This window comes from Rhamphochromis sp. 'chilingali' (genome assembly GCF_963969265.1).
Source record: "Rhamphochromis sp. 'chilingali' genome assembly, chromosome: 2".
NCBI classification, from domain to species: domain Eukaryota; kingdom Metazoa; phylum Chordata; class Actinopteri; order Cichliformes; family Cichlidae; genus Rhamphochromis; species Rhamphochromis sp. 'chilingali'.
In genome coordinates this window covers 59402237-59429618 of record NC_137930.1, presented here as the reverse complement: position 1 = coordinate 59429618, position 27382 = coordinate 59402237, and the positions used below count along the sequence as shown (strand labels likewise).

At 40.3% G+C, this 27382-nt stretch overlaps 2 protein-coding genes across 3 annotated transcripts; both read left to right on the top strand.

Moving 5' to 3' along the window:
- The first annotated feature begins 614 nt into the window (after positions 1 to 614).
- On the top strand, positions 615 to 18602 carry ppp6r2b (protein phosphatase 6, regulatory subunit 2b). 2 transcript variants are annotated; one of them, XM_080876297.1, is made up of 24 exons: positions 615 to 948; positions 2486 to 2641; positions 2769 to 2867; positions 3214 to 3400; positions 4460 to 4597; positions 4709 to 4774; positions 4923 to 5035; positions 5123 to 5236; positions 5445 to 5565; positions 5994 to 6155; positions 6237 to 6470; positions 6588 to 6652; positions 6739 to 6854; positions 6976 to 7061; positions 7167 to 7244; positions 7343 to 7440; positions 7529 to 7586; positions 7734 to 7855; positions 7964 to 8133; positions 8256 to 8412; positions 10167 to 10249; positions 11826 to 12036; positions 12932 to 13057; positions 14438 to 18602. In XM_080876297.1, the coding sequence occupies exons 1-24, from the start codon at positions 938 to 940 to the stop codon at positions 14469 to 14471; spliced, it is 2805 nt and encodes a 934-aa protein (XP_080732423.1). In that variant the 5' UTR covers positions 615 to 937; the 3' UTR covers positions 14472 to 18602. The 2 variants fall into 2 exon arrangements, with proteins under 2 accessions (XP_080732423.1, XP_080732424.1); XM_080876298.1 differs by having other exon boundaries at positions 616 to 948; positions 10170 to 10249.
- Positions 18603 to 18784: 182 nt separating this feature from the next.
- Positions 18785 to 23007, top strand: LOC308392928 (MOB kinase activator 2). Its single transcript, XM_080876299.1, has 5 exons — positions 18785 to 19156; positions 20824 to 20963; positions 21113 to 21209; positions 21666 to 21790; positions 21879 to 23007. The coding sequence occupies exons 1-5, from the start codon at positions 19074 to 19076 to the stop codon at positions 22115 to 22117; spliced, it is 684 nt and encodes a 227-aa protein (XP_080732425.1). The 5' UTR covers positions 18785 to 19073; the 3' UTR covers positions 22118 to 23007.
- The last annotated feature ends 4375 nt before the right edge of the window (positions 23008 to 27382 follow it).

Genomic DNA, 27382 nt, shown 5'->3' with positions numbered 1-27382 from the left:
TAAACCAGTCCATGCAATGGTATGATAAATATAAAAGAAACTGAGTTACTAGACAGATTGGTGTGCAGCATATTTCCTCAACCGTGGCTTTTAAATTGCCTTAAGAGCAGAATAAAGAAAGCTTGTATGAGAGTAACTCGTTCATTCATAATAAACTAAAGCAAAACTAAAAAATTTTCAGCAATAAAACCTAAACTGAAACAAGCATACTGAAACAAGTGACTCCACCCTGTGATACAGCTCCACGGTGCAGCTTAAGACAAAATATAATTAATGAATATTCAGACCCGTAACCCTACACAGTGGGAATTCATGTGCAGGTAGAACAGGGACATGTTCAGGTGTGAGTTTTCGTAAAAAAATCAAGCCGGAAAAGACAGTCCCTGCACTTGTCGCTTACTTTACGTGCACAACTAAATAATTTTCCTGCAATATTAAATAAATGCTCATGTATGCATTATTGCATTCTTCACCCCAGTTTTAAACTTAAAGTGTTTATTTTCATAAAGAAAAAAAAATGTTTGAGAGCATGGATGTGAATGTTAAATGTTGCTGCAGTGCTTGATGACAGCAGATAAATATGGACTTACTGGATGTTTACACAGTTGATGGACAGCCGAACTTTTTGATTACGTTTAGGTTTTAGGTAGTCGCCATTTTGATTTCCAAACCTGACTATTTTTATGTATTTTTTTTCCCCATTTGGTCCTTTGGACTCCTGAATAATAATTTACACCGTGTCAACACAGCCCTCCCAGCAGCAGCAGAGCTAGCCGCTGAGTAACACGGCTGTGTAAATGACATTGCAGCCGGTGGAAAGGGTAGTATCGTTAAGCTAACAGCGCAGCCCTGAATAGGCTGCGATGGGCCTCCGAGTGACCTGACAACCAAAGTCGCCGAGTTGCAGTTCAGCTTCCAGATGTCCACAGATTAAACAATGGCTCAAAGGTAACGGTGGTATGTCTTTTTGGGAGGTAAACATGTGTAGCCCAACGTAAAGCCTGTGCAAGCGATCAGAAGACGGTGACTTCAAGCTAGGTCTGAATCAGGAGCACGTCGTCCGACCACCTAGCTCACCAGCGGCGATAAATACTGACCTATATTAGCTTTAATCTGAATGTGGTTTGTCTCCAGTAAGAAATAATAATAAATTTATTTATTTTTTTTGGGGGGGGGTTGTTAGCAACTCGACTGTGGCACTGCTTGCTTTGCTAGCGGGATGCTTTACGATCTGCAGTCAAGGTACGGTAAGTGAAAGTGGTTAAGGGAGACAGTGATAAAGGAGATAAGTTAACGTGGAGTTAAATGCACGGATTCGCTATCTAACACGGCTCCACGCTGACTTGACTGTTACCCTGTTATAACTAAAATCCGCTAACAGCTCAGAGTAACCGTTTACAGCTGCTCTTAGGACGCCTTGGCAGGCCTGTCACGGTTATGCTGTTGTATTAAATTTTAAAATCCACAGATGGCAATGACGAATCTGTAAACCCAGATTCCCGAGACACCTGTTTATCCCCTGCGTGTTTGTTCAAGGGATGTGTGCACAAGGGTGGCGTACTCCGACACCGTTCAATGTTATGCAACTACTTTTAATGGTCTCTAGATATGTGTAAGTTATTTCCAGCCATATTTTGTGCTGTAAAACGATACGCTACCCTCTTGTTTTCTCGCGTTGACGAGAGTTTGTTTGTAAACATGTGTTTGCATCTAAGAGATAATGGACTCATGATGGATGCTTCGTACAAAGTGTGGTCTGATTTGGTTTAGTTTGCGGGGTGGGGTGGCTTTAGGTGAATATTTAAAGCCTTAACAAAGCAAGCAACATTTCCTGCCTCTTACAATATTCAGCTGTCATCACCACCACACCTAGACTCAAGTTTGTTAGCTCCCAGAAACCTCCCATACTCAGGCATTTCTGTCACCGAAGGGTCAGTGTGTGCATCTTTCTTATCTCCAGTCATTCTTTGCTGATGCAAGTGCATGTGTGAGTCCCTTCCCTAAGCAAAGTGGTTAATGTTAATACACGAATGAGCAGCAGTAACTCAATTACAGATGCATTGCTTCCTGTTCTTTCCAGAGAGGAGTCCAAGCCTCTTAGCCTGAGTTCAGCCCTTCATCTAGCTCTGAAGAAGGCAGAGGCAATATTACTGTAAATGATTCTCCAACATTTGTTGTTCATTTTGCTGCTTCCCTTTTTTGGGTTGAAGGCAACTCTGCTGGGTTGGTGTGTCTGGTGTTTAGAATGAGTAAAGTGGGTGTGTTTCCACCTTCGCTATACTCAAATGAATATTGTCTCTGATGTACAGGTTGCACAGTGTCTGTGAGGCAAATGGCTCTTTAGCAAGATCCAACTGAGTATACTTCTCCTTGTCCAAATGTAAGCATTCATAAATAAATTAAACTAAATCAAAAATTAACTTTTGCATGCATTCTACACCATCCTGTTGCTTATCTCCGCACCACATCCTCTTTTGCTCAACAGCAGAGTGTATGCTACGGTGACGTCAGTCATGTTTTGGAAGTTTGATTTACACACATCTTCTCATCTGGAGGCTTTACTGGACAAGGAGGATGTCACTCTCGCTGAGCTCATGGATGAGGAGGATGTGCTGCAGGAGTGCAAGGCCCAAAACAGGAGGTCTGTTTAATGTCTACTTTGGTGTAGCTGCAAATTATTACCACATTTCGCATAATCAATCACCTTTGCTGTAATGCTTACTAAATTAATAAGTTGTGCATCTTATGTCACCGTTGTGGTTTTGCAGGCTTCTTGTGCTCTTGTGCCAAGACCAGAGCATGCAGGAGCTGGTTCGACTGATTACTACAGAGCCTCCTACTGGTGTAGAGGAGACAAAGCGCTTCAAGTAGGTGCTGTTGTGTAGAATATTCTAATGTAGTTTATTATATTCAGGGTAAAAATATATTCCTGGTGCTGCACTACATTATATCTGTTACCAGCCACTTTGTAGATGAGCCTGGATTTTAAGAGGATTCAGATTTGCTTAAACAATGTTTTTAATCCGACTAAAAGAACAGAAATGATTCCCCTAAATTAGCAAAACTATTTAATTGCCCGGTTGCCAGCAAACCAATGAAAGTCCTGTCCAGATAATTTTATCTTGTTTTGTTTTTCTTTGAAGTGGAAAATATAGCAATAATTTTGTTCCTCCATCATTTTACTGCAATATATGTCCATGCCATTTACAACAGGTATCCAAATATAGCATGTGAGCTGCTGACAAGTGATGTGGGAGTGATCAATGATAAGCTGGGTAATGAGGAGCCACTCCTGGAAAGCCTGTATGCCTTCCTGGAGCAGCCATCCCCACTTAACCCCCTCCTGGCATCCTTCTTTAGCAAAACTATTGGGAACCTCATCACACGGAAGACTGAGCAGGTAACACACACGTACACCGCTACATCAAAAGGGCATGCTTAATAAAGATGACGGTTACATTTTTGTGATGTTGTTTTCAGTTAATAAGTCTGAGGCAAGTTAATGGAAAATACTCACAAAAAATGTACTTTCACCCAAAATTGTTTTAAAATTCTGTTTCTTTTGAGGTGCCAACATGCATGGTTTATTTTACCCTTTTAGTGTCCGAGTTGATGATTTTAGTGTAAGATTGCTTGTTTATGAAACAACACATAATCAAAACTGTCCCGTATCAGAAGGGAATTATTTTAGTGAACCATTATTGTCCAAAACAACTTAACTCAAAAATGAATGGCTGGACTGCAGCTTATATAGTCTTCCATTTAAGGCTAACATTCCTGCTTGTATTAAGCCAACTAAAACGTAAAGAAAGCTTATTACCTCTACATTTCATTTGCTCTGAACTTTGTATATATTTGTGTGTGTGAATAGAAGCTCATTTGATTCTGATGTGGGGTTTCAGATTTTTTAGAGTAGCTTTTTAAGACTTTAAGTAAGGCAACTATCTCACCTATATCATGACCATAAGGGACAGTCACTGGGGCAGCTGTCACCGGGTGAAACAGAGTACAACCCGAACAGTTGCTCATGATGAATTGAATCATAATTGAACTGAATCTGAATCTGAATACTTGAAATTATGTGGTTATAGTTGCTCCAACGAAGTTAAACAAATATTGCACAGGGAAGATGGCGTAATAGAAGCATTTGTTATGTAATCGTGTGTGTGTGTGTGTGTGTGTGTGTGTGTGTGTGTGTGTGTGTGTGTGTGTGTGTGTGTGTGTGTATAATGGTTTATCTGTCTTTGTACTACGGTGTCACCCACAGTGTTAGATTTTATTGCATTTCAAGTTGTATTGCTCAAATAGCAGTATATCGTTTGGGAAATAGTGTCACATTTATGCAGCGCGAGTCAGTCTTGAGAAATAATACCACTTGTTTGACAGCAAGCTCCTTATCCCATTCTTCAGTTTCCTGTTTTGTATAATCATTATTTTCTCTGCTTTCTGTACTGTTTAGGTGATTAGTTTCCTGCAGAAGAAGGATGGATTTCTTTCCTTGGTCCTGAAGCATATTGACACGTCAGCCATGATGGATGTGCTCCTACGCCTTATCAGCTGTGTGGAGCCACCGCCTCTACGACTGGAGACACTTACTGTACGAGACAAATAGACCCACATTCAGAATTTCACATAAATCTGATTTTTTTTTTTTTTTTTTAATTATTATTATTTTTGTCTAGTTGTAAAGCAATATTTTTCTCAACAGTGGCTGAATGAACAAAAACTGGCCCAGAGACTCATAGAGCTCATTCACCCTGAGAGGGATGAAGAGGTAGTGGAGAATTTCATAATTTTTAAATTTAACAAATATTTTATTTTGGTCTTTAAAAGTGTGCCATTGCTTTTATTCACAACGAAACCATTCATAAGACTGAGTGTCCAGATGTGATTGTTGTTTGTTTGATTTTTGCCCAACACAGAGGCAGTCAAATGCATCGCAGACTTTGTGTGATATCATTCGTCTGAGCAGAGACCAGGCCAGCCAGCTCCAAGAGATTTCACAGCCTGACCCACTGCTGACTGTGCTTGAATCGTAAGTTGGAAAGACTCACATGCACGCAGGTTTATGCTCTCTAAACAGGATGCAGCGATACTAACGTACTCCGTTTTGTTTATACAGGCAGGAGTGCGTGGAGCAGTTATTGCAGAATATGTTCTCAGGAGAGAGAACTGAGAGCTGTATCGTCAACGGGATTCAGGTTCTTCTGACCTTACTGGAGATCAGGAGGCCTGTGTAAGTGAGAAACCTCGAACAATTTCTAACAGTGTGAAGCTATTTCAGCTAAGTTTCTCTTTACAAAGCTCTCTGACAAGCCTTCTCATTTAAAATTTGGGCATTTTAATCTCTTTTTAAACATTTGTTAAAGTTTATTTTATATCCCTATTTATTAAGCCTTCCCAACATTGAGTTTTCTGTTTTTGTTCCTCTGTCTTTATGGCAGGGTGGATGGTGTAATGGATGCTCAGGGATTTGAGAGAAGCTACACTGTTAACAGCAGTATTTTGTTGGCCATCCAGCCACACTTGATACACTTCCACCAGCTACTTCTGGAGCCACCCAAGGTACATAAACAAGTCTTTCTATGATGAATGATAATGTAGCCGCTTGAGGGTATTTAAGATTGTTGTGTGAGCGTTTCCCTAGGTGAGAACGGGCTTTTAGGAAATCAGGTATCAATAAATTCAGTCTGTCCACATACATTCCATTTTGTATGGAAAATCAGGAATCCCCTGTGTATTTCATCAAGGTGTTAGTGCTCAGTTTCAAAAATGATGAAATTGCCCAGTATAAAAGTGCAAGCTCTTTTAGCTCAAGTCATGCTGCATGACGCAGGCTTTCTTTTGCTTGCTCCACCAGCCTCTTTCTTTATCAGGTATGTTTGAGTCTCTGCTGTTTACATGCCGTTGTTGTACAGTAGTCAGACCTGTATAACAAAACAAAAACCTCTAGATCGTGTTTCCCCAAATTCCTCTGCCTTTTATCCATGTAGCGAGAGCCTATGCTGACGACTTTGGGTGTGCTGGAGGAACCGCTGGGGAACACGCGTCTGCACGTAGCCAGACTAGTGGCTTCTCTGCTTTATACCAGCTCTGCTAGCCACGCAGTCGTAGCACAGGAACTCTGCAGACTCAATACACTGAACCTCCTTCTGGTGAGAAAATCTGCTGCACTTTTGACAATTTATTTATGTTGAGAAAACATTACGTGTTAAATACCCCTTTGAAAAATACAGGACCTGTTCTTCAAGTACACCTGGAACAACTTTCTGCATCTCCAAGTGGAGCTTTGTGTTGCTGCTATCGTCCGGCCCTGTGCCCACGAAATGAGACTTCAGCCTGGCTTGGTTACCCAGGAAAAAGTCAAGCCTCATCCAGATGCAGCACCAGAACAGGAGTTGAACGAGACCCCGACTTCTGAACTATCAGACAGATCTGAAAACTCTGCTCATAACCTAATGGTGACTCATGTGAGTGTCTCTGCTTGTATTTGTGAAGTAGAAGGGTTGATCTACAAGAATGGGCAATGTGGCATCTCTTTCGGAATAAATAAATAACTGATTGACTCAATGTTTTTGTTTCCCAAGTTGTTTCAGCACTGCCACCTCGTCCAAAGGATTCTAGAGGCTTGGGAAGGAAATGATAAAATTCAGTAAGTAACTTTGAGATCTTTACATGAATTTGTGGCAATTGGCGGTAATCTCTGGGTTTCTCCAAGTGTCATATCTATTTGTTCAGGTCAGATCGTGGTATGCGACGAGGCTACATGGGGCATCTGACCAGGATCGCCAACACAGTGGTGCACAATCTGGAGAAAGGCCCGGTTCACACCCAGATCAGTAGCCTCATTGCAGGTGTGTATGTGTTTGTGGACACATGGACTCATTTCTGTGTGGAAGAAAGCAGTAACTACCACGAATCACACCAAACTGGCTTATGGCTTTCATAATGCTGCTGTTGTGTGTTTGCATGTAGAGCTGCCAGAGGACTACAGAGGGCGCTGGGAAACCTTTGTAGATCAAACGCTGTCTGAGACCAACAGAAAGAACACCATAGACCTGGTAAATCCTAATTCGTGCACATCTGTAGAATTAAGAACCTGTTTTTCATTACACACACATTCAGAGTTTTAAGCACTGCACAAGTGTTGATCTTTCCATGTTAAGGTTGGCACTGGCAACCCTCGTCCTTCCTCAGAGGATGATATGGAGAGCCCCTTCCCCAAAGAACTGACAATACAGCAGGTATGCGTACACACACACATAAGCACATATTTAAAATATTTCTTGCTTCTCTTATGGGCTTTTGTGCTGTAATTATATTTGTTATGATCTGTTTTTAGGCCTTTTCAGACTACCAGATCCAGCAGATGACAGCTAACTTTGTGGATCAGTTTGGCTTTAATGATGAGGAGTTCACTGATCATGATGACAGCATTGGGTAAATTAGCTGACATTTTTCTCAAGTGATGGTTTATTCTTATTTCACTCGTGTGTGCGGAGGGTGTGAATCCTGGTTCTTTTTGCAGGGCAACTTTTGATCGGATTGCAGAGATTAATATCAATATTGATGCTGGCCATGACAGTGTAAGTTGATTTTAAAGGGGTTTTCTTTCTTTCCTTAGGCTGTAAATATTTTTGTTCATTCTTAACTATACATTGTTTTTTGTTTTTAGGCACTGAAGCTCAGAAAACAAACCTGACAGCTAATTATTTTGTTTGTTTTTTGTGCAGGCTAACACAGCTGTATTTGAGGCTTGTTCCAAAGAGAGGATTCAGCCCTTTGATGATGAGGAGGAGGACATCTGGGAGGAGAAGGAGATTAACTATGCAACACAAGCCAAGTCCCGGAACAGGTAACTACATGGCTTTAAATAAAGATGCTCTCAACATCTTTATTATTATCATTATTTTTGCTTCAAAATGATGGTTTTGTATTCCGTGCAAATTTCATATGTTTCAAGGTTTGGTGGGTCACAGTCCTCCCAAAGCCAAGCAACCAGTAAGACCTGTGACATGACAGAAACTTGTGAGAGCTCCAGCAGAGCAGCAGACTCAGACTCTGACGAGGGAGAAGACCCTAAATATGATCTGGACCCTTTTGCAAGTCCGGACCAGACCGAGGCAACAACGAGTGAGATATGATATATCGTGTAATCGTGTATAATTGTTTTGCCGTAGTTGTATTTTAGGTCTAAAGCAGGTTTTAAGTGTCACATGTCATGTATGTATGCTCTTGTTTGTTTGTTTTTTCAGGCACTGGATGGGTAGCAGACTTTGGAGAAGTGAATTCAAAGGCTCCTGCAGCAGGAGCGGGCTTCTCAGCCTGGGACGCTCCAGTGTCTCAGCCAGCTGCAACAGAGGCCGAGGAGAAGGGATGGGCCAAGTTCACAGACTTTCAGCCTTTTTGCTGGTGAGTTTGGGTGCATTATATGTAAGGAGAGTTCATTGTCTAAAAAGCATCTAATTAAAATTATAAGACTATATATCTCGTGATGATTAATATTTTATTTAAAGGAAATGCTCATTTGGCATAATTTTTTCTATGATAGAAAGACGTACTTTTCAGAGGAAACTCGAAGTAAAACTAAAAAAAAAGGTGCAAAAATGTCTAAAAACCATGAGTTTTTCTTTTTTAAAAACATTACAAAATTTCCTCCCTGCCCAGTGACACGTTTTTTGAAGTGGTAGTGCAAAGGAGAACATTTGTGTTCAAAACTAACGACAAACCATTTTAGTCACATGACCAGTATTGTTAGGATATGTTCACCAACACTGAACACTGTGCATAATTTTTCTATTTGAAACTATTGAGATCGGCTCTTAAAAAAAAACAAAGATATGGACTTCTCCATATCTTTTCCATATCAAGGTTTTTTCCATACAGTGCACATTCTGTTGTAGGCTATTCCAATCACTATAAACAGCAAGTCCAAGGCAGAGCTTTGCTTTACAGATGTTATATCTTCTTGAGACTTTATTACTTTTCTCTGGATTTTTGATCTGGATTGGTGGATTCTTTAAGAGGTGAAGTAGACAAGGTATTCATTATCAAAGGTGATAGCTAATAAGCCTTTCAACATTGATGCATCTGTCATTAGTGGCAGGGTCACTGTTTACAGCATAGTGGGGCAGTACAGATTAATAACATTAAAACTTTTGTTAGATTAACATTAGGGCTGTGCAATATGACCAAAATCTCATATCCCAATATAAAACATCTATTGTCCCGATAATGATATAACTCACAAAAAATTTAATATTTTCTGTAAATTCTGTGAATCTCGTGTAGGTGAAGTGTCTCCAGCTGGGCGTCATGTACCTGGAGTCGAGTGCTTTAACCGATGCATGAAGCTATACATTTTTAGACATAAGTTGTAACGGCCGCCGTTTTCTTTGTGAGTATTTATTGCACGGCGTGCTGCAGGGAAAGCCTGTTCTAACATTTGAGTCTAAGGTTTATTTTTTAGCACCTGACGACTCTTTTTTTTTTTTTTTTTTTTTTTGCTTCTCATCCGTCAATACTCTGCATACTTTTTCACGTGATTCAGTTTCTTTTGAAAATTCTCAACAGGATCTTGAGCTTTATTGTGAAAGGTTTATGTGGAAAATAAACAAGCGGACATGCGATGGCATTACCGTCGTTGTTGCTAAGGACAACCCATAAAAACAGGCGCTTGTCTGTCTGTAGTGTGGTTATATTAAATATAAGAGAAAGAGAGAACTTTAAGAAATTAATATAGCCACTACAGTGACCATCAAAACGATGAAAAAATATTGCCCTAAACAGTTTATTTTGCGACACCACGTAAAATTAAACGATAGACGTTTTTATATCGTCATCCGATATATATCGTTATATCGAACAGCCCTAATTAACATGTTAACTTGTGTTAGTTTAAATCATTGAAAGCTTGAGCTGTTGTGGGGAACACAAATCGTTTATGCGATTTGGCTTCTACTCTACATTCGCATGCAGTGCCATACTGTGTTCTTTGCTAGCTGTTGTGAACAAACTGAGTGCCTTTTCCTAGTCATTGATTTTGCATCTGATTTTACAAGTATCACAGGTAAACAAATACAACCTCCACATACAAAGGGTGTGTGTAGTTTATTAGATGCAGTGCATTTTCTCTCTGTTTTATTATTTGTGTGACTTATGTCCAGCAGCTCTGAAACAGGCCCGAGATGCAGCTCACCTGTGGACTCAGAGCTCAGTGGATCAGACATCCCCAAACCAAACCAAAACCGTAAGTAGCCTCAGAATGACTGACTGTGAATATTTTGTAACACTTCACTCAAACATAAAAAAACTACAGAAATGGTAAAAAGTCTCCACTGTATTTCTATTCAACTCCATATATCATGGTCCACAGGAAGGATATCTAAATGACAAGGCCTCTAACATCTCTATCAGTCAGTTGGTTAACTTTATGGCAGGTAGGGCTGCTCGATTATGGCAAAAATGATAATCACGATTATTTTCACTGAAATTGAGATCGCGATTATTTGATGATATTTATTTAACCCTTTAAGACCTACCATAGAACCAAGTCTGCCAGAGCTTATATTATTTTTTTACATGTTGTAGTGCCATTTGTGGGAGCATTTCAAGTTGCTAAATAACTGTTATAGCCCATATTTTAATAATATGTATGCATTAAGTCCATAGTAACTACATTAATTGCAAAAAAGTGCAATAAACTACAAAAAAATTTATATCGTTTTTGTTTTGTTTTTTTACATATATTTCTACTTGGAGAAATTTAAGAGGTTTATCCCTCAAAACTTTAAATACAAAAAAGTTGCAAAAAATAGTTTACAACAACAGGAAATTTATTTTGAGTGTCTTCATAGTTTTATTTTGGAGATACACCAATTTTTATATACTGCAGGAAAAACAAAAAAAACAATCCTATGATGCAAATTTGCAAAGAAAACAGCATGTGCATCAAAATAAACTATTTCCAGCAGTGCAAGCATCCCAGAAACTATTCAGAAAAGTCAAACATGACCAGTAGATGTTTTTAAGGCCTACAAGTAAAAAAACTACATTTCTGTGAAAATGACGTCACTTCCGGTTTCGGCCAGGAAATGGCGGACATGCGACAGTTCGCGCTGACGTCTGTTTCACTGTGGGAAGTGTTACGAACAGCTGATCGGATCGGCAAAGCGTGTTTCTGGAATATTATGTTTTTGTTCCTGCAAGCGCTTTTTATGCAATTATTGCAAAGCTTTATGTGGAAGGAAACCGTGACCGAGGACAAGCTGATGGCATAAGATGTAAGTACAACTCCTCCGGTTTCATATGCAAAACAAATTATTGCGCTAGCTTACGTGGTTCAGGTTCTACAGGGATTTAAAAATAGTTACACAAAACGGAGCATGCTGCTCTGACCGGATTTAAAGGGTTAACAATGACTTTAAAAAATAATATAAAATAGTGTGCAACACCACTGAAGTTTTTTTGTTTTTTTTACCTCTCTTTTCAACCAACAGCAGTCACTCTCCTCTCCAAATAACTTCTGCTTAGCTTTCCGAGCTTTCCGAGCTTCCCTCGGGTCCTCTTAATCAGCGGTCTCCAACCTTTTTTGCGCCACAGACCGGTTTATGCCCGACAATATTTTCACGGACCGGCCTTTAAGGTGTCGCGGATAAATGAGGGAGGGGCTAATAATCGGCTCCGTCATTTTTAATGATCGTTGAAAGCCCAGATCGTAATCGTGATTAAAATTCGATTAATTGAGCAGCCCTAATGGCAGGTAAGCTTTTCAGATAACCATGCATCAATTTTACAAACTGTTTCTTTCCTGTTAATCTCAACAGCGTGTGTGTGGAGTGTTTGCGTGGCAAGGAAAGCACCACTAGTGGCATCAGACAGCTCCTCCTCCAGCAGCTCCGACAGCGATGAGGAAGAAAGAAAGACAGAATCCACATCCAGTGAGACGGTCACCACAGAGACCATCACCACAGGTGCTGGCAAGGAGACCATCCGGCTCACCGTTGACGCCAAAAATGAGAGGGCAGTCTTCAGCAGGTGCACATTCTCTCACACAAATAGGGAGCTCCTGTTCTGTCTGGTCCAGTGTGCCAGGCTTTGATAAAGCCCTCCTTTCCCTTTGCTCTCCTGTACAATTTTGCTTCCCCTTCTCTGCTTTTTTTCTGATTATCCTCCTCCCCCTGTTTGTTCCCTCCTTTCTCATCTCCCCTTGACTCCAGAGTATTCAGACCTGCAGTCAGACGGTATGTTGTGCTTGAGGTCCTGTGCTCTGAAGTGTGGAATGCTTCCTGGAGTTGTGTTAAGGATTTAAGATGCGTTTTGCTTGTTGCCTTTAACAGGATGAGGAGTAATGATTCCTTATGGCATAATTCAGGCCAAGCCTAATTCATAAAAAAGAAAATCCACTAACTCCAACCTGGTGACTTGTAGAGTCTCTGTATTCTCTGTGATTCTCAAAAATAACAGAAATTCACTGTGCATTTATGAAAGAAAAGATGGTTGACTATTTGTTACCTTACTTGTTTTATACAGTATAATGATGAGAGAAGAGTAGCATATTAGTGCTGATTGTAATGATGTGATATTTTGGTTTTATTTTTAATCATAACATTAGGGCTCGATATGATTTTTCATTCAGAGAACCCTCACCACTAACGGTCTGTTGGATAGCATGCTATGAATAAAGGTTGCCACCTATCCAATTTATCAACATCCTAACAAACCAGTACATTAGCAAATTACTAACAGTGCACCAACGAGCATGCTGGAGTTAAAGTCCAATCTGAACTCAGTGGACAGCGGGGACAGAGGCCACAGATCAGAGCAGATGGAGACAATTTAGCAAGCAGCAGAAAGGAGCATCTACAGTACTCAGTTCAGCTGTCACTTGTTTTCGTAGCTAAAGCTGTAATTCTTGTTTTGTTTTTTTCAGCGACGTGCCAGTGGAAGGGCTCGCTAACGATAAAGAAAGTGGCAAAGGTGAAAAAGGAAAGCAACATGAGAACAGTTCCAGCCCAGTTACTGCTGATTCGGCTAACCAGGCAGCTGCTGTTACACAGTAAGTTTGCATTTGTGTGTTTTGTATAGAGATGAATAGAGGGATGAGATCACCAAACATTGCATCAGTGATTCATCCCTGTCAAAGCACCTCTTTATGTGAGAGCTCTTTGACGAGTCACCGCACAACCTACGCACATTTCTGACCTCAAGAACAGAGGTGTAACCTGTCATATCTAATTGGCTGCATTTCTTAGAAGCTTTAAGGAGTATTAAATCATGAATGTTTTATCTACGTCCAGGGCAGCCAAAAATAAACAATTTTACATCACTTACAGGACTGTTGTGGTGATTTACAATTCCAGAAATGGGAGATTTTTGGCCTCTTTGTTGAATAATTTAGTTTCTGTCATACAACAACATACAGCATCATTGCATAGGCTGTAGATGGATACTCTGCTGTAGTTGAGCAGTTTTTCTTTCTTTAGTAAAAGTTACTGAACCCCAAATTACAGTTGGAACAAATGAAAGTTTATGAAGTATGTAAATGGTACAAATTTTTCTTTTTAAAGATCTATTCTTTAGAGACACGTGTCACATGTGACACAAGTGCAATATAGATTACATGCTGAAGGAATATGTTGTACACATGCAACCTGCTGAGCACTGAATAAATCCCAGTTGCAAAGTTATTACATGTATTCACCATGCGATGCAGAAAATATATAAATTAATTTAAATTTTTTAATTAAAGATTTGTAAAATATATAAGCATAAGTTAAATTATACTTGGTTCTAATCTTTTGTAATGACCCCTTTGCACAGCTGGAAAATCAATTAATAGAATACAGGTTAGTTAAGAATACGTATTCAACAAATCAAATTTATTTCACTTTGATCTCGCAAAAAAACTACAGGGAGGCCATAAGAGGATGTGTGGAACAATGTAAGAACTGTTTGTAAGGTTATATTTGTAAAGGTTTATAATGTTCAGCTGCCATGTTAGAAACAAACAGCAGCACATATTGTAGAGTCCAAGGAATGGTGCATTTGTGATGGTCATGAATTCACAAGATTAAGATTTTTCTGCAGCTTTACAATTGAATTTTCTTTGCAGCCACAGTGCATATTATAGTCCATTTTCCTACTCTCTTGTCAGTTTTTAAAAAAATATTTTTTATTAGATCATCTCTCCTTCCTTTAGGTGAAAATATGGGCTAGTGAACAAATAGACTGTACATAAAAGATGTACACACCCATCATGATATTACCTGTTGGTTTTGGATCTAAAGCCTTGGTGTTGTGCTAAGGTAATGATAACAAGCTGGATTTCCAAACTTGAATGGGCCAGTGTCGTTTGACATGCATAGCAACAGTAGCCACAAGGAAACCAACTCGTCTGAATTCTCTCTTTTTTTTCTTTCTTTTTTTTAACTGACAGAGAGATGCAGTCCCCCGCTAATGGACCGGCCTAACGAAGTGGTGCAGGAACACACTTCATACCTGATCATTCAACACACAGCCACGCCACCTTTGCTTCCTGTTAGCAGTCCATCAATACCCTCGTTTGTGTCTAAAAGACGTGTAAGTGAATGGAAGATCCTTAGTGCAGAGCTCGAGCAGTATTTATAATGGATACCAGAAATCAACACATGGGTACTAGTGATGTCTCTAATGCGCCTTCATGACATCATTATAAATGAACCGCTTCAAAAAGAATTGTGTGTTTTATAAAAAACATTTCATTGTGCCAGGCACACCAAAGGCAAACTCTGTTACATACGAACTTTTTCAAGATGAATTTCTTTCCCGTTAAACTTGGAAATGTAAACACCTTTATCTGTCAGGATCTACTGATGTGCCAGCTGCACTTTTAATGTTAAGAAAACACCCTATTCTGAAATTTGACATTTTATTAAATTAAGCACCGGGATTTCAGATTATTTGGGTCTGTCTGCTCTCCAGGTATAAATATGGTCCAGTGGATTTTTTTCTGTTTTCTAGGAGAGCATTTGACTGTTTACACTTTAGTAACAAAAAGCATTCAAATAATCAGCCAAGATTACAGACGCCAAGATGCTTGCAAAGCGCTAGCTAGCTGCCATTTTGTGTACAACATTTCAGTCTTCGTGCCGGGCAGACAGGTCATTATAGCAAATATGCGACTTATCTGATCATTTCTCAGTCAAGTAAGTTTTTATCTCCTTTGATCACATGACGCGCAAGTGCTCTCTATTTGTTAGTTTGGAGCATTGGATTTGGGGGCCTCGCGTGTGTCACTTCCTCCTCCTGAAAGATTCAAGTAGTTTAGGGGTACGTGTGTGCGCGCGTGTGTGTACTGTTGTGTCCATGTGTATAGACGTGTGTGCCGGCGTGTGTGTTTGAGCTCTGTCTGAGGTACAGAGTATGTTTCTCAGGTCAAAGGAGAGGTATGCAGATAGAAAGAAAGCACACCTGTGTAACACACACACAGACACACAGTGCCATACACACACAAGTGTACACAACCATATCTAGATGCAAAAAAAAAGGAAAAAAATGGCAGCCCACGTATAAGTTCATACCACCCTCAGAGCTGTTTAAATGTAATATTGTGAAATTTGAACCTGTATTAGGTTGTGGCTCTTCTTGGTAATCTGTAAACGTAATATAAATGTAAACAGTATATATATAAACATCATATCTATTTTTGGAATAAATCCAGTGTACGGCAAGGCGGTTGTTTTGCAGGTTGCGATGTGTGTATCGTATGTGTGTCGTACTGTCGAAATGAGGCAATAATGATGTCTGTGTTTCGGTTAATAGGCCAGCATCAGTTCATGTTTCTTTGCTACATGCTTCCTACATGGCAGTTTAGGAGTGTGCATGCTGTGAATACGAGTTGGTCGTCTACGGTACGTCTTCCATTTTGTTTATTTTGAGGATGATTCTTGTTAATGACAACTTGGGTCTTTTTTTTTTTTTCTTTATTTCCACCCTGTATCAATTTTAAACCCATTTTGCATAATTTAAATAGTCAAATTCAGGGGGAAAATTATGATAAACAATAAAATAGTCCATGTACTGCTTTTTGATCATATCGTTTGTGTACGCATGTGTTTCCACTGTAACAACGGTGACTAATTTAAACTGGATCTGAACAAATGTGTTTGTTAGAGCAATAATAAATCAACAGAAGCACATTAGGCACAGGTTTTTATAATCGGTAAATTAATGTTGCCTAATTTAGCTGCTCCATTTCCTGCTTTAACTTCATTTTGGATTTTCAAAAGACCGGTCAGATCAAAACGCTTAAATTTACTTGGCAGATTAGAGGTGCCCAGTGGAGTTTACTTACAAAGGAAATATTGTGACCTCAGGTGTCATTCACCAAAACCCATTGTTCTCTAAGAAACGTCTGGAGTGCATTTCCTTTTGCAATGCTAATTCATTGGTAGATATTTCAAATCCAGCATTGTTTACGTTCTTGCTTACTTGGTAGCAGTCTTGTTCTTCCTGTCGATCAGTGTAGTGTCTGCAGCCACTTGCAGGAATGTGTAACATTACTCACATTCTTGCACAAGTGGAGCAATGGCAAGACGCAGAAAAAGGTGCGATAGAACTGCTAGAGGCCGAGAATTCCGGGGGGGGGGGGTAACTTGAGTCGGTAATGAAAGTCAACATTAGTTGCAGCAACACCATCAGTGCTCACTGAGGTGGCACGCCATTAAGTTAGCTGTCTGATCTTTCCTGCTTCATCAAATCTATGCTTGTTATAAACAGTTAACCGGTTTAATCCAGTCTGGTCATAATCAGATTACATTAAACAACACAATACGTAAGAAAACGTGACCCAAGTTGTACTGAATTATCCTTTAAAATCTGTGTGTGCCAGACAGTCATCCTTTACGTCATCTTTCTCCTTGTCTCTCTCTTTCTCAGGGTAGGAGTCGAATTAAATTGCATTTACCTATGGAACGATTCTCTGAGATTGTTGTATTTATTTTAAAAGCACTTTTTCAAGAAGCACTTTTTGGTTTTTGGTTTTTTAATTTGGTGGCGCTAAGCGCCCCTACGTAATTCCCTCCCTCAGAGCGATGGGAATGTTTGACTTGACGAGTGAATCACGTAGACACTTTAGAATATCTTTTTGTTGTTGTTTTTTCTTCAATGCTTTCTGCCAAAGTGTGTCTTCCCACCAGTGTACAACTGGGTTTCATATCTGTGAAGTAGCCTCTTTTCTTGCAGTGGTCTTAGAGGTGTAGATTTATCTGAAGCAGCCTTTGTTTGATCCATTGCTCATGTTTTTTTTTTCTTTGTGAATCATGTGATGGAGTTATTAGCTGGAGAAGAGAATGCCACAAGTCAAAGAAAGACTTTGAAGATTCGTCTTAGATCACAGCTCTTTCTTCCTCCTCTGCTTTCATCTGTTCACCGCTTTGAGCCGTTTGAAGTGAAACTGCACAGAGCTAGCACCGCTTCGTTGTCAGGGTTAAAAGAGGAAAAATAGGGCTGCGTTTGTCAGGGTTGTTCACATGGTCAGAATATGGCATCCCACCCGTCACTAAGCCTAAGCAGTGCTTCTGGCCTATACCATTTGTGTGTATGTGTATTTAATGCGTGTTTGTGTGCCCCCTTCAGTTTGAGTGTTTTAGCTACGGGTATGTTGTCACATTATGCATAATGGTACGTTGCATTCATCTCTAAGTGCCATTAAGTTTGCACATTAGCCTCGTTCACCTCTTTTTGGGCATTCGCTGTATTGCACAGTGTGTGCCCCGAACTTTATTGAGAAACAATGGGTGTGAAGTTGTTACTTACCAATTACTTATTATTTACACTGAGACCATTTCAAAGTTTTTTCTCACATTATAGCTTATTATTATATTAGGGCATGTGTGTGCAGATGTGTGGGGGAGTGGTGGGAAAAACAGCCGTGTGGTTAAATGCCTTTTTTTGTAAAGCGGACTGATGCTGGTGTCTTTGTTTTTGGGTTCTTTTTTTCATTTAGAGTAATGTGTCTGTTACCTGTTGTCAATTTAGCTTGTACATTCAGATATGAACCTAATAAATATGTCAAAGATAAATACGCCTCTGTTTGTGTGACGCTTACTGTAAAACACACACACACCACACAGTACACAGAGAGAGAAAGAGTCAACAGGACATGGTCTTTGGAATATGTTTACCTTAAGGGAAGTTGAACAGGTGGATTATGTTGGGTCCCCGTCTCCCACACATACAATCAGTGCTACACCCTCACAGTGTCTCCCCTGCTGCAAACATAAACCTGCCTGTCAGTTAGATGTCAGTGTGCTGCAGGCATCAAGTAAAGTTGGTTCACATAACAGCTGAGAAGGACCTGAAGAGCCTTCATTTGTGCTCATTCGCTTCACTTACATTTCAGTTTTTCAGCCTGTGGTCCTCTCTATATGTAGCTACCGTTTTACCCGTGGGTGTATGGCTTCTTTCCTGAGCTTAGATGTTTGTCATACTAATCCTGGAGCACAGATACTGTTAAGTCTTAAGAGGTAAGACTCTTTTCTACCATTCTCCCTGCCTTCTTCCCTTCTTACTTACTTTTGCACCAGGGAAAAAAAAACAAACACCTTTTTAGGTTTTGATCCACACCTGCCTGCTCTCTCTGCGCAGAGTGCATGAAGGAGAGTCTGTTTGCAGTGGGTGGAAAAGGGAAGAAGGCGGAGTTGTGTTTTTGTACTTTTAATGGGTTGTGGAGAAACCTGCCTGTCTGCTTGGAGCTGGGAGAGGAGGAGCCTGTGGGGTGTGGGACTTCAGACAAAGGAGACATAAACACACTGACACTGGATCACTGGAGCAAAAAAAGAGTAGGAGACGACTAAGGGAGACGATTCCCAACTCTTGGACTACTTTTTCGCTATATTTTGGAGAAAACAAACTTTATGTAGAGGAGATTTTTGAGGGGGGGTGTGATACCTTGGATCGGTTTGTGAGCTGAGACATGTTTGTGTTGGAGCAGTGGTGGCCATATGTTGCCCAGACTGTGTAGAAGTGTGTGTGTGTTTGGGATGGAAAAGTGGAGCTGGCACGATCAACATTTCTGCTCTTAGCTTCACGCCATGGGGGGGTGCCATAGTTACCCCTCGGCTAAAGAAGCAGACGGGAAGACCCTTCAGCCCTCTGACATCAGCAGTGACAAATTGTAAGTTATATCTCTTTTTCTCCTTGTTTTTTTTTTTTTATTGCATTTCTTTGTTTGTCCTGTCAATCTTTTACTACTTCTGTATTTTTGATAGAACAAACACTCATGTTAAAAAGAGGACAATACTTATATCTGTTAATGGTGTGTAAGAAATGTGACTAGAAAGCTGGTTGCACATGGTTTACTCAGGAATGTTCTCCAGATAAGACTGTGTGTGTGCGTGTGTGTGCGTGTGTGTGCGCGTGTGCGTGTGTGTGTGTGTGTGTGTGTGCGTGTGCGTGTGTGTTACATATTTGCCTGATGCCATCAGTGACGGTGGATTCCTCTAACAGCGGGAACACATTATGAGCAGCAGTTAAAACTAATATGAGGAAAGGCACTGGGAAAATGTGTTTTATCTGAGTTACTAGGCAAATGTTTTGCTCCAGGTTGAATCTTTTACAGCCAGCTCGCTGTAGCGAAGAGAAACCCGCTCATGGACAAAGTAAAAGTGGACAGATGGCCGAGTGCAGGAGAGCAGGGTCACAGAGGAGAGTGTTTACACAAAAAACACAACATGACAACTAGCTTTGGGTTCTTTGTTTTTGTGTGCTGACAACCTGTAGCCAAGAGAGGAGGTGACTGAGTTAATGTCAGTGAGCTGTAACAGAGCAGGATGTGAGCAGCTGATGTTCCTGTGGACATTAGGAAAGTTTGTCATGGCTTGGCAAAGCTTTGCTCTACTGTACCTTTGCACAGCTAATGTTTACATTGATTTCTGACACTCTTCCTCCCTTTCTGACTGCTCTGACCTTTCACGTTTGACAAAAGACCTCCTGTTTAAACCTTTACACAAATGATCCCTGGCAGCCACTCTCTCTCACACACACTAACACATTTATACAGGGGGGAGTGAAACCCCATGGAGAGTACTGTGTTTTCCTTATCACAGCAGGCAAGGTCATACTAAGTAAACCCTCAGCTGTTGCGTGTGTGTGTGTGTGTGTGTGTGTGTGTAAGAAAGCTGAGCGTGACAGCTGCCTGATCCACTACACTTTTAATATTGCAAAGTCTTGACTAAAAGTCTGAGTTAGCCTGCTCTGATCAGGAGCAACTATCCTGCATCCCTGCTTTGAATAAAGTCAAATTCTGCTGCCAGGTTTGACTCTCCATCACACTGTAAACATCATACATTCCCAGTATTCTCTATCTATATTGTCACACCTTCCTGATTAATAAGCCCTGTCTGTAGCTTATCAGTAGGTGCAGTATATAAACCGATGTAGGAAAAAGAGATGTTTTCCCAAAGAGGGTTGGCCTCAGCACTCGGCTCTACATTATCCTGCACAATCTTGCTCAGTTATTTGCTTTCCAGCATTGACCGCTGCAGCAGTCTGCTTCATTAACAGTAATTACGCTGGATCTGAATTGACTGCCTTCATTACATTAACTGCTGCTGTATTGGATGTTTAGGTCTGCAGTCACAGCAGTGCTCGTATGTTTCAATGTGTGTGTGTCAGCCAACACAGAGCAAGATAGATGAAAGAACTTAAAACATCATATCTACTGAGTGCAGCAGCAGTCATTAATCCACTGACCCGTTGGTCGTTAGACACAGCGATATTTTTCGGTCTCCCACTCTTTCTCTTTCTGTGTCGGCTTCATTAACTCTGAACTGTCTTCTCAAGGGGGATTAATAACAATAACCAGGAAGCGCGTCCATATCTGCAGCAGCAGTATGTGTGTCAGCGGATCACACATGCAGACATGTATGCCCTCATAGCTCTGCCGCCTGGCGTCGACAAGGCAGAGTGGCTTGCCAGCAACAGTAAGTAGTAACAGATTTGTGTTTGGACTCATTTCTCTGTAGCTCTTTAACTCCCAACACTTTTCTTCTTTCTGCAAAAACAAAGAAGAAGAGAGAACAGCAACGTGCGCAAGATATAATGTTGCTGTGCTTATTTATTTTCTTTCCAGCTGTGGCATTTTTCAAGCATATAAACCTGTTCTCCAGTGCCCTATCAGAGTTCTGCACTCCCAGCACATGCCCAACTGCCTGTGGACCAGGCAACGCGTAAGTTACTCAGTATTATACTGCAAATTGTGGCACCGTATGCAGATACAAAAGCTGTTCTTGATGTATAATATAATATTATATTCATATTATATATGGGTAACCTTGCACACTATATCTGTTGCAGTCATTGGGGTAAAGTGCAAGCAATCAGCATGTGCTGAAGTAAAATGTCCAAGCTCCTAAATTATGTTTATGTGAATTGTTTTAAAAGTTCGTTTTTCCCTTTTTCCCAACACTACTGCCAGCAAACGGCCTTTTTGCTAACAGCATTAGGAGAGCTTGCATGAGGTTGACCTAAATGTACTATAATCAGTCTTTAAGCTGAGCTCTGAGCAGCTTCTCAGTCTTTATCAGCCCAGGAGTGCCATCACAATATTTACCCTTTAAAAAACATCAAGTACGGATTCTGTTGTTTCCATGTTGTGTAAACTTTTAGTACGCTTTCGTCCTCAGGGTTTATGTTTGGACTGATGACCATGGCAGGAAGCTTAAGTGCTCTGCTCCACTTTACTTTGACTACGCCATGTCATACATTCAGGACCTACTGACTGATGAAGACGTGTTCCCTACAAAAGCAGGTAGAGTGCATTTACATCGTGTGTTACCTAATTGCACGGCACGTTTCAGTTTTAGTTTTAAACTGTCATCTCTTCCTTGTTTCTCCAGGTGCAAAATTTCCGACAGGCTTCGTGTTTATGGTCCAGAAGGTGTTTCTGTTGTTGTTCAGGACAATGGCTCACATTTATTGGTCTCACTACACACAGGCCCAGCAGGTGGGTCTGCACCCGCACCTCAACACGCTTTTCATGCACCTGACGCTCTTCTGCCGGCACCATGAGCTGCTGGATCCAGAAGACACTGAGCCACTGCAGGACCTCATCACAGCTTTGGGACAACAAGGGTGAACTTAAAGGGCAGCCGCAGATATTGTACAATCACATCATTGCACGCTTATTTATTTCTTAAAGCTGATTGTCTCTCACCACTCTGGGCCAAATTTAAACGTATTCCCCAGTATAGATTTTTAAAGAAAGCTCTATAAGGAGAGCAATGCAAAGAAACAATGCTCCTGTTCTGTAGAATTGGACTGAAGTGTATGACTATTGCATGCTTTGTTTTGTTGTTGTTGGGGTTTTTTTTGCTTTTTTAACATAATGGTGCACTATTTTACTTTGATAAGGTCAAGATCTTCAAGGTCACTTAACCAAACAAACCCAGTTTGTGCCATTTTTGTATTTTGTGCACCGTGCAAAAATGCTGCATCTGCATCTTCATGTATTTTAGAGTACTTTGTAATAAATATTTGTGAGCCATTATCTGTACAGTGGAACTGAAAAGCATGCATACTTTATTTTGGAGAAATTAGTGAATGCAAAAAAGTGGGAAGAATTGGTTAAAGACAGGGAGGGACTTTGTGTTTGATCCTGAAGTGGGTGCTGGTGCTGTTTTATTTAGCATATTTTCAGGTCTTTGGTTTATAATCAGCGCCACCTGCTGCTAGTAAAGGAATCCAGCACGTATCACATTTTCCCTGCACCATCTGTAAATATTTGTTTACATACTGGATTTATGATTAAACTGACTTATGAGAGTTAAATGGTGGTTTTTCTGTTTTAATGTAAGGATGTTGACAAAACATCTGGCTGCACTGGTTCTCTCATTTCAGATGTGAACGCCGTTTGAGGCCCACAAAGCCAAGGGATCACATACTGTAAACACTGAATTGTATGAAAATTTTTGTTTCTTTTCAGAGTCGTCTTTTTTCTTTTTAGTGCTGCAAAACAAATAGAAAATGTGCCTCTTCAACATACAAACTCTACTGTACATTGTTCTTGGTTAACAGCATTGTTTCTGGGAAGTGTCAGGCCACTCGAGCCACACTGCATTAAATGAGCCTAACGGGCCCTGTGCCATATGCAGTCTTGATCAAATGTTTAAGTTTAAAAATATCAAAAATTCATATTTTGCATATTTGTATCTTAACAAGGTTCCAGGTAGAGTTTCAACATGCAACAAGAAGAAATAAGAGTGAGACAAAACATTTTTTTAAGCATGCAATTTATTGAAAACAAAGCTTAAACTGAATCAAGCTGTTTGATTTCTGTTTTGGGGGAGTTTACAGGTTTTTTTTAAGGTGTGGTCTTAAACTTTTGATCAGCCGTAAAAGTTCTAAACATTAACTCAGTAATGAGTAGCTCCACTGTTATTGTTGATCAATTCAAAAAATTGTTGCGGCATGCTTGATGCAAGCGTTTCCATGAGGTAAGTGGGAACATTTCTCCAAGTGGTGAAGAGAGCCGCAAGAAGGGCATCTACTGTCTGGAACTGTTGCCCATTTTTGTAAACTTCCCTAGCCATCCATCCCAAAGGTTCACAGGGAACATGCAGGATGGTCCAAAAGAGTGATGTTATTGTCCTGGAAGAAGTCCCTTGTCCTGCGGGCATTGTGTACTGTAGCGTTGTCCTGTTGAAAAACCTAGTTGTTACCACACAGACCATGGCCCTGTCATGAGGGATGCTTTCTGCAACATGTGGACAAACCCAGCTCCTGTTTGATGCCCCTGCACCACCTGAAGCTCCTACTATTACTAATTATACGTAAGGATAATTAGTAATTTAAAGATTATGTGCTTACCCCTGATGGCATATATGTCAGCTATGCTTCCATTAAACAATAAGCTCTCACCTCACTGCCCCCCCTCTTCTATTTATTAACACTATTTATTTACATATTTCTATTTTTACCCGATTGTATATTTGTACATTTTATTTTTTTTTTCTCAAAATACTGTTCATATGTATATAGTGCTGCAGAAACTCTGCACCCCCCACCACGTTTGCACCGAGTAGGAGGTGCTCTGTAGCTCTGTATGTCTGTATAGTGACAATAAAGGTATTCTATTCTATTCTGTAGCTTCCAGGTCATATGAAAATCTGTTTTCATCTCTTTTTCTCGCATCTCATGCCCCAGATACAAACATAATCAGGATATATTATTGCTTGGCTATTTTTATTTAAAACATTTTTTCTTTGCCCAATATGAGCATGTAGTCCTATATTTCTCCACAAAGAGGCAGCAAAAACCCCTACATTTTACCGACAGACTTAAAAATACAAAGAAATTTGAAAAATGATTAACCTAAAAGAAATGTATTTATTCATTTCATAACTTCATTACTGAACAACACTGTTGCAAAAAATGATTGATCTCTCATTTCAACTGCAAATTCTTTTCAAATTAAAATGAAAACATGCCTCTTTCATTATACAGGGTTGGCCATTTATATAGATACACCGTAATAACACGGGAATGGTTGGTAATATTAAAGTCCTGTTTGTGGAACATTAGTATATGTGAGGGGGAAAACTCCTCAAGATGGGTGGTGACTATGGTGGCCATTTAGAAGTTGGCCATCTTGGATACAACCTTTGTTTTTTCAATAGGAAGAGGGCCATGTGACACATCAAACTTATTGGTAATGTCACAAGAAAAACAATGGTGTGCTCGGTTTCAACGTAACTTTATTCTTTCATGAGTCATTTACCAACATATTACTACAGCACATCTTGTGGTCACACCCACCCTTAAAAATAAACGTTTATTCAGCACATAAGCAAGCCTTATATGGAGTGCTGCAGATGCATTAAAATACTTACGACTGACTTACTTGGGACGTAAACTGAGGAGGAGAGACAGGCCCTTTGGCCTACATACTTCAGACACCCTTAGTACTCGTGTTTCAGACCAAATAAAGGGTTTTTGTCTTTGTTTTTTAATCTTTATCTTGTTTGATTGTAGTGATATATATATGACATTTAGACACATAAAAACCTGCAAATGTAGACACAAAAGCCTTGGTGGAAGTTCCTTCCGTGATTTTTACTGTGATGAACCTACTGTGTGCCATAGTTTTGTGGTAATCATTCCACAGTGAAAAGAGAGCTCAACAGAAAATGGAAGTTCTGTATTGCAAGTGTGTATGCGATGTGAATTCTGATTGATTTGAGTTGGATTACAGCTCATAACTGCAGCCAGATGGCTGATTTCCACTCAGATTTCAACCTGAGGTGTTCAGCAGACACAAAAGACTGAAACTGAAACCCTTCAGAGAGGAGGCAGGATAAGTCTGGATACATGCACACACTCCCTCACACACGCATACACACAAAGGTTTGTTCTTTGGGTAGATAGGAGATGTGTTAATGCACATGTGGGACTGAGGTAAGGCTCACCGTATTGGAAACTGAGCTTACAAGGTAATACTGCAAACTGCTGAGTCACAGACAAGCACAGCCATGGCGCTTTAATTAAGACCTGAAGCCACCTCCACATACAGAGCATTCTTTTAATCAGGTTCAGACTCTGAGCTGCTCATCTGTGTCCTCCTTCACAGTAAAGAAGAGTTGTTCTTTTACAAGGAAACTGAAGGGAACAGTATCTGACAGCCTCTGGCCAACACAGAGACTGATTCTCTCTAGTTTTCCTTACTTTTTTGAACTTTCATAATCAGGGGATGACATAACAGTAGCCAATCTGTCTTAGCTGAACTTGTTACATGATGTTAATTTGAACATAAAAACATTGGGTTTGCATGCGTTTAACTGGCTCGTGCATCATGTCACAGCTGTTCAGATTAACTCCATGCGAGAGTTCTGACCCCCATGTGGGAAACATGTGGGTACAATTTGCACAATGTCATCTCTTTACAGGTCAAAAATATGAGCAGCCATAAAGCCAGGCACTGGGGTGCAATATGAGTTCATATACTGCTGTTGTACTCAGGTTTCTTCAACAAAACACATCTTTAATGGAGATGGTGGAGGTGTCATTTTTCAGGCAATGTTTTTTTTTCTCCTTAGATTGGACCATATTCGGCTGTAAAGACAAATGTCAGTTTTTGTTGATAACTTTATAAATGTCACAACAACCTGCTCTACACTGCAGGGAGAGTGATTTAAATTGGCATGTTGGGATAAAAACACTCACTAACCACTTTATTAGGTATGTCTTGCTAGTATCTGTTTAGACCCCCTTTTGCTTTTAGACCTACCTTTGTTCTTCGTGGCACAAGATTCAAGAAGGTGCTGGAAACATTCCTCTGAGATTTTGGTCCATATTAACACGACAGCATCACACAGTTGCTGCAGACTTGTTGGCTGAGACTCTCCTATTCGACCACAGGTCAAAGGTGCTCTATTAGATTGCAATCTGGTGACTTTGAAGGTCATCTGAGTACAGTCAACTTATTGTCATGTTCAAGAAACCAGTTTGAGATGATGTGAGATTTGTGGCATGGCACGCTATCCTGATGGAAACAGCCAGAAGATGGGTTCCCTCTGTACACGAAGGGATAAACATAATCCACAGCAATACACAGGCAGGCTGTGGGGTTTAAATCATCTTCAGTTGGTGCTAAGAGACCCAAAGTGTACCATTACCATTATGCCATATTCTAATACTACAATCCAAATATTGCAGCAGAAATCAGGTTGCATTTGAAGTATAGTCTCAGATTTCTGTTCTTATTTGACAGAAGTAAGTTGCATCCAGTAGTCTTCTGCTGCTGCAGGCAGTCAGCTTCAAGGTTCAACATGACATATTTTTCTGCAAACTTTGGTAGAAATGAGTGGTTGTTTGAATTACAGCTCAAGCCAGTCTGGCCATTCTCCTCTGACCTCTCCCAGCAGTGAGGCATCTTCACCCAGAGAACTGGGCTCACTGGAGATTTTTTGCTTTTTTGAACCATGCTCTATAAATCAGCATTTTCTGGAATACTCAAAACAACAATGCCACTTTCTAAGTCACTTAAAATCAACTTTCTTCTGCATTCTGATTCTCATTTTGAACTTCAGCAGGTCATCTTGACCACATCTACTTGCCTGTGTATCTAATAAAATGTCCTCCGAGAGCTTACAGTAACAAAGTTTTTATTGTATGTATACCAGAGGTGAGCAGTTAATTTTCCCAAGGGGTCACATCTGCCAGTTTTTCCCATTTCATCCCAAGCGTGTGGTTACCTCCATGAACAAATATTGTTCCTTGCAATCTCAAACACTTTAGTTTTCCCATCCATAAAGATGAGTAACTTGGCTGTGTCACAGACATCACGTCCAGTTCAAAGTGTCCACTTTGTCAGCGTAAGTTGCAGATTTCCCACAGTGTCCTTGAT